General features: G+C 35.4%; 1 protein-coding gene across 1 annotated transcript; it reads left to right on the forward strand.

Moving 5' to 3' along the window:
- The first annotated feature begins 889 nt into the window (after window positions 1–889).
- Window positions 890–5,702, forward strand: LOC104213660 (ubiquitin-conjugating enzyme E2 7-like). The gene is made up of 6 exons (XM_009763190.2): window positions 890–1,120; window positions 1,229–1,331; window positions 2,469–2,566; window positions 2,674–2,774; window positions 4,797–4,874; window positions 5,386–5,702. Exons 1-6 carry the CDS (start codon window positions 1,066–1,068, stop codon window positions 5,458–5,460), a joined length of 510 nt encoding a protein of 169 aa, XP_009761492.1. The 5' UTR covers window positions 890–1,065; the 3' UTR covers window positions 5,461–5,702.
- The last annotated feature ends 2,073 nt before the right edge of the window (window positions 5,703–7,775 follow it).

The following is a 7,775-nucleotide window of genomic DNA, read 5'->3' on the forward strand; positions in this document are numbered from 1 at the left end:
GAAATTAGAGGAGGAATAGATTGGTCACTAGATTCATCACTCTTGAATTTTCTCTTATTTTTACTAAACATTTTTAAAGGAATATGCCATCTTAATTATAATTATACAAAGTAATTAAATAAAACAAACAAAAATATAATATTAAAACTAAAGAGTTAGAACGAGTTTACCGAATTGACGAACAACTTGTTGAAATAATTATCGTTGAAGACTTGAATACTTCAATTCATCAACTTCACAATTTTTCACACAGGTTGCAACAACAAAGTAACCAATTTTTGAAGAAAATTAGAGAGAGATTGAGAGAAATTGATGTTTTGGTGAAGAAAAATGAAAGAATGAGGAGTATTTATAGTTGAAAATAGGGAAAAAGTATAATTATAAAAAGTTTGGGGTTAAAACAAAGTTGAGGGGTTAAATGACTATTTTGGCAGCTATAACGACTATTTTATAAAGCCCCAACGATCAAATTTTGGTTTGAGATTTTTTTTTAAAATTAGTCGTTGGACCCGTTTAGAACCGGTTGAACCGGCCCACTTATGAGCCGGTCCCAAATCCAAACGGTCTCGAGCTTACCGGACATTTTAAGAGAACCGACCCACTTGGGCCTCAAATCCCCTGATCTCGGGCTTAAACCGGTAGGCCCGTTTAGGCCCACCGCCCATGTGAGCTCGCATGTCCGGGCCTGGGCCTAACAGGCCCACTTGGCACCCTTCCCTTAGACAGCCGTATCTGCACCACAGGATATGTAATTTTCTTTTTTTACCGCCACTTTCGATACTCCATTACTTATCTTATCAGTCAGTTTTAAAGAGACTTTTTACCCACCCCCACGCCCGGTCCTCCCCCCTCCCCCGCAAAATTTATACACACAGAAATAAGACTCTATACAATTCACTGCACCGCTTTGTATATAAATTCCATAATAATAACATCTCTATAAATTTCTGTATCCCTTCTCCTTCCATCTCTTTCGCTACCCTAGAACCTTCTTTGAGACCCCTTTAAATTCCTCACTTTCTCTCTCTAGAATCTCTCTCTTTCTCTCTCTCTCTCTGAAGTCATATGGCTTCAGGTTCTCCTTCACAAGCCAGTCTTCTCCTTCAGAAACAACTCAAAGGTACAATTCTCTATATATACCCATTTTTTGGGTTGTCTTTATTAATTGGGGTGTTTTAATTGTTTTATTTGGGTTTTTAATTTAAAGATCCGTGCTTTTTCCTTGCAGATCTCAATAGAAACCCAGTTGATGGATTTTCAGCAGGTTTAGTTGATGAAAATAACTTATTTGAATGGAGTGTTACAATTATTGGCCCCCAAGATACTCTATAGTGAGTCCTTTCTATTAAAAAAAGGATTTTGAATTTGGGCTTACAGTTCTCTTTTTCTCTCTTGAATTTGTTATTTTTTTTGGGTTTAATTAAGGACAATTTAATCGGGTTTTGAATAGTTTCTGGATTCCCTGTATGCAGTAATTCTAATGAGATTTCATGATTGATTAGTGTAATTCTATTGTGATTTCATGATTCAAGTTAATTGGGTTCTGAACTGTTTTAAGTCTACTGGCGAAGTTTGTAATTATGTGTGTGGGAATTTCACTAAGGGATGTCAAAATATAAAGAAGTAAATACACGAAGAAGCTACGGGGAGTCAACATATAATATATATGCATAAAAATAAATTTTTGACTTAGCTATACAATGTAATTTTCCGGTTAAAGAGTTGACACCCCTTAACCTAAGGTGGCTCCGCCACTGTGTGTGTGCAAGGGTTCTCTAATTTTATCTGGTAAAGATACTAGCTTTATATTGGAACTGAATGGAATATGGCAGAATATGTAGTTGATTTGATTGGTTGGTTGGAAAATATTGATTGAATGGTTGAAAAAATTGGATCTTGCGTCCACCTTTTTTGTGGTGATGAACAAGTTATAGACAGCATTTTCTTTCACAGGATACTTGTCTGAAATAAGAGTTGGGGCGGAAACTTATTTGAACTTTATAAATAAGGACCTCTTATCAGTCGATTTGCACTTTGTATTGGAATTAAAGTGAATATAGCAGAATATAACATCGAATTAGATTGATTGGTCGAAAAGTAGGATCTTAGCATTCATCTTTTTCGTGAGGATGATCGCTCTATCGGTTGCATTTTCTTTTCCTGCATACTTATTTGAAATAAGAACGGGACGAAAATTATTAAAAATAGGTTAACTTTTATCAGTTATCTTTACACTCTTTCTTGTTACTGGTTTTGAGAGAAACATTATTCTTAATTTTCCCTTTTCCAGTGTTTGCATTCCGTTTTATAACTGTTCCTCTGTTTGATGGTCCTATAACATTAGATATGATTTCTGAAAGATTTCACATGTGATTTAGTTAAGAGTATAGATTTGCATTGTCCAATGTTAATATGTACAAATAAGTTTGGGAGGAATGCCTAACGTTGCATAATTGTTATAATTGCAGTGAAGGGGGTTTCTTTAATGCTATCATGAGTTTTCCTCAAAATTATCCCAACAGTCCTCCAACTGTGAGATTTACCACAGATATCTGGCATCCTAATGGTTTGTAGCGACATATCTATTTTATAGGCTTCATTAAGCTGTTGATCTTCGTTACCATCATCATTGCTGATTTTAGTTTTTGATTGGTATTCCTGTATTATATACAGTTTACTCCGACGGAAAGGTTTGCATCTCAATTCTTCACCCACCCGGTGATGATCCAAATGGCTATGAGCTTGCGAGTGAGCGTTGGTCTCCTGTCCACACGGTATGGCTACTGAAATATGCATGCAGAGTATCTGTCTTTCCTCCTATGCCTGCTAATCTCACTCTGACTTCTTGCAGGAAAATTTGTTCCCTTATCCATTTCAAACAATACTGCAAAAAACTTACTTATAGTGTACTTAAAGGGGTTAATGTCTCTCAAGAATTTGCTACTGTTTCAATTTGGTTCCTGACGAATAATAAGAAAAACCAAAAAAGAAACTCCTAGATCTCCTGTGGTACTACTCTTAAAGAATAACAACTACTATGCTTCAGTCCCAAACGTGTTGGAATCCTCACTTCTTTTTTTAAGCTCAATTCATACCATCATCATGCCTAAATAAAATAAGAGTAATAATGAAAATAAGTTTTTATATATATAATAATAATAAAATACCTTGTCAAAAAAAGTTCTCTAATTAAAGCCTACTCCCAACTACAGTTTCACATAGATGGATCTTTTTCTTCCATTGTGCCCTATTTTTGGCTAAGTCTATATTGATTCCAAGGATTTGTAGGTCTTTCGAGTCAGCTTCCATCCATGTGATTTTAGGTCTACTTCGTTCCCTTTTAACACGCCTTCACTCACCATACTTCCACACCTACCGACCTACGGACTGGTGCATATGTAGGGCGACGCAAGTAGCACGCATTGAGGATAAAGCGAGAGAAGGTCGCAAGACAGGGCTAAACCATCTCAAGCGACCTTCTTTCATATTATCCTCAATACGTGCTCTACTTGCACCTTATGTTTCTGTGGAACATGGTCATTTTTATTTTATATAATTTTGTATGGCCGCACATCCATCTTAGCATCCACATCTCTGCAACAACTATCTTATGGATATGTTGGACTTTAGCATTCCAACATTCACTACCATATGAAATTGCCGGTCTTACGTTGGACCTAATCTTAAACACTGCCAAAATTCTTTTAGTGATCTTTTGATTCATTGCACTACTCTTTTCTTTGTAAAAGGCAATGTAAGGGCAAGATCACCCCAACACCTGGGATCTGTGATGCATGTTGTAGCATCTTGTGATTGCTGGCCTTCTTGTTATGATACTTCTTTTTAATGCTCAACTCTCTTGAAATATCCTGGTACTTTGCAATTGAGTAGGTCGTGGAATTTCAGAATGGACTCGTCTTTTAATCCTTTATCCCTTTGTCAAATGCATCATGTTTACTGTCTTCATTCCCAAGTGCATACATGAAAAGAATGTTCCAGATTTCTTTGATAATATCTGATGATGTAGCGAACATACATGTTTACTCTCTCTCTCTCTCTCCATGTAGTAGTGAACATATGAATGAGGAGTTAAGTTTGGTCTAGAAATTGCATGGGAGTTCTTTTATTATATGATCTAACTCTTGCATATTGGCTGATCATCGCTTATATTGACACCTCACTTGTTTAAGTAAGTTGGTTCTTGAGCTTTTTGTGATAAATTTGTCTCGTAGTTAACTCATACCGCCTATAGGGTTTACAACACTATAGGTATTTATATACTAGCATTTCCAAAAGCAATTCTATAATGCAAAAAAGAAACAAAGAATGATCTTTGATTTATGCCCTTTTAGTGTAAGTGGACAATAGTAGTGCTCTAGTCTTTTGTCTCTTTCTGACTGAAAGAACTTTTATGCTTAGTGGGGGACCATAAGTGACCCACCGGAAGTGGAGGGAAAGAGAGTTTTCAGCAGGTTTTACTGGACCTGACCATTCAACACTTTAAAGTATAGTATATACAACGTGATTCATATTTATTGTGATTCAAATGTCCTTTTTACATTTTCTTTCTTTTGTGATTGTTTGGGGCTATGTTGCTTGGAATCTTCAAATTCTGTTAGATGCGTGTCGGATCCTCTAAAAATAATGCGTTTTTGGAGGATCCGATACGGGCGCGGCAGCATTTTGGAGAGTCCGAGTGACACAGGTTTGGGGGAGAGCATCGTGTGTATACTGTTTTCTTTACTAAACAGTGTAACTTCTAATTAATCAAAATTGACTTGGAGAGTTTTATGCAGGTGGAGAGTATAGTTTTAAGCATCATATCCATGCTTTCGAGCCCTAACGATGAGTCTCCTGCTAACGTTGAAGCTGCTGTAAGTAATCTGATTTATGAATTTCTTTTCGTTGGTCCCCCATAAAGCAGGACCTACTTAATTTCCGCAAGGGTTGGAGGGCGATATTCACCTTGTCTAATTCACATTGTATCACATACTCATTTGGGATTTTTTAGCTTTTTGCTTAGCGATATCCTGCTTCAATCTAAATGTTGTCGATTTCTCAACTTGTGGCAGTCAAACCTTAACTGAAGTTAAGATCTGTGTAATGATAAAGATCAATTAGCTGATGAATGATATTTTTGTTTTTGCATACGAACCTACAATTATTTAGATTTAACACATGTTTGCAATATGGAAGTAGCTGATAATTAAAATCCACGGAACAATTTGTAATTCCTTCTTTATGAACACACACTTGTCTGAATGTTTCTATTGCACTTTTAAACTTTCCCTTTGTTGCCCCTTTCCTCATTTCCTTGACACTCGTATCCGTTTCATTTGTTGCGCCTTCTAATATCTCTAATGTCTCGTGTATGGTGTTTTGCAGAAGGAATGGAGGGAAAAAAGAGATGAATTCAAGAAAAGGGTCAGTCGTTGTGTAAGACGGTCACAAGAAATGTAGTAAACATGCATGCCAACCTGCATTTCTGCGATTAAGCTAAGGAATTGGCATCGTTCTTTTGGCTGGCTGTTTATTTATTGCTACAAAAATGTAGAATTTGTTCACCGTTGCAGATTCTGTGTTGTGCCTTCTGGTTCTGGTCTTGGGGGTTTGGTCCTTTTTACATTTTTATTATCTTTTACTTTGATGAAGGTTAATTGCCATTAAGTTAGATTTATTTATAAAAGAACTTAGTTGCTCAACGTTGTGATCTCTGGCCTCTGCCTTTTAAAATTTTCTAATGCGACGTTCTAAATGTGGGTCAACTGTAACTTGGAAAAATAATACCCAAAAAAATACCGACTTAAGGGTAACGAATGCAACGGGAAGGAAGTCTTCTAATGATTCGTTCTCATTTTAGATGAGATGGTCCCAAATTTTAACATGTGGTAAAGTTGCGTACAATAGGCAATAGATTTTTGTGGTATGGCCCTTTTCGGATCTGGCGCATAGCGAGAATTTAGTGCACTGAATCATGGATCACTTTTTTATTAGAGCATGTAGAGAATCCAAGTATGACCTTCTAGTTCTGCCCTTGCTTAAAATATTAAGTTTTTATATATGGAGTATGTAAGTGACAATAAAAGCAAATATTAAAATAATAACTAGAAAATAATTAAACAAGAAAATATTGTACCAAAAGCTTAAAATTCAGAAGATTGAATTCTTAAACGTTACAAATCTTGTTGAATATAGATTGTGTTAAATCACTTCGTAATATTCATAAAAGAAAAAGTGTAACGCATATCATACTAGTGAATGAATTCGAATTTTTTTATATTAATATCTTGGTTAAGAATAAATTAAGATGAAAATAAACATTTTAATAATGGTGATGAACATGTGCGTAGAAGACATTATGTTTAAGTTCTTTCAAGGAATTTTTACCTCCTATAGCAAAGATTAACACCTTATTTATATTAAATAAATATCATTTAAAAAAATTATATTCTATAAATACATTTTAATGTTTATAGTAAAATATTTAATTTTGGTTATCTCCTAGCCCTAAGCCACTAAATACGCTAATCAGTTACACTTTTTTTTTCTCTCTACTTTGATACATCTCATTCTCTTCCCTCATCCCATTAAAATTTCTCAATGTAAATAAAATCCCATGCTTCTTTGTTCCCTAACATACCAGATTCCCCACCACCATTAATGCCTAAATTGACCCACCTCCGCCGTCTACCACCACGGATTCCCTCTTGGACCTGCCACCTCTTCCCACTTCCACCACCAAAGTCCGCCTTTTATGTAGCTACGGTGATTGCAAGTAAACATCCAGATCAACTAGAAGACATTATTCATGATTCAATGTTCTGTTTTGCTAAAGAACATGGAGGAAAGGGAGCAGGAGGGACGATTCTAGGAAAACACCTTTTTACCTGCCAACCTACACCCCTGTTGAGTACGGATGGTGGCAAGGGAGTAGCACTTGCATATCTCGTAATTGCAATAAAACCACTAGTGGACTGGAAAAAAAAACAACAATCAGAAGGGAGTCGGTTCCAGGCTTGTCTAACCCAGGTATCTTTTTCTTCATAAAAATTAGCAATCGAAAGATAAGGCCTCAATCAAAGTGGAAGACGATATAATAGACCGGATACTAGGTGGATTATTTCGTTGCTCGACGATGGATTCGCCGGAAATTAGGGTTTGTTCTTGAACAAAGACGACGGAGTTTGGGGCTGAGCAACTTGATTTTCTGTTAATATATTTCAATGTATCACGATGTATTTCATTGTCTTTTTTTCCATTGTAATTCAATGTATCTCGTTGTATTCCATGTATTTCATTGTATTCACTAGTCTTTTTTCATTGTATTTCAATGTATCCCGTTGTATTATATGTATCTCATTATATTCACTGTCTCGCTATAAGCCATGAATGTATTCATATATATTTTTTAATTAATATAATTTATGTATTCAGATGTATTATATAATTTCTCTGAAGATTGCTATGTTTTGGGGTATTTTTTGGTTGAGAATCTTCTTTATAACTGAAAATACAAAATTTGTGTGTTATAATTGAGTTTGTTGAGTTATATTAGGAGTCTATTATGTTAATTGATTCACTTTCCGTTTTAAAAATAGTGTAATCCCCTATTTCATGCCGTGAATACTGTCGAATACAGTTAAATACAATAATCTGTCCAGTAATTTCATGTTTCACTCCATGAATACAATCGAATACACTAGAATACAACAACTAATTAGCTGGACTTCCTAGATTCACACCTATTTTTGCTACTGTATTCACGAATACAATAA

The sequence above is a fragment of the Nicotiana sylvestris genome, chromosome 4 (genome assembly GCF_000393655.2).
Source record: "Nicotiana sylvestris chromosome 4, ASM39365v2, whole genome shotgun sequence".
Taxonomy (NCBI): domain Eukaryota; kingdom Viridiplantae; phylum Streptophyta; class Magnoliopsida; order Solanales; family Solanaceae; genus Nicotiana; species Nicotiana sylvestris.

Excerpts from the sequence above, each read along its gene's own strand:
- LOC104213660 (XM_009763190.2), top strand. The coding sequence starts at position 1,066 with ATGGCTTCAGGTTCTCCTTCACAAGCCAGTCTTCTCCTTCAGAAACAA. Across the intron at positions 1,332-2,468 it reads GGCCCCCAAGATACTCTATA|TGAAGGGGGTTTCTTTAATG; the intron begins GTGAGTCCTTTC and ends TTATAATTGCAG. Across the intron at positions 2,567-2,673 it reads AGATATCTGGCATCCTAATG|TTTACTCCGACGGAAAGGTT; the intron begins GTTTGTAGCGAC and ends TATTATATACAG.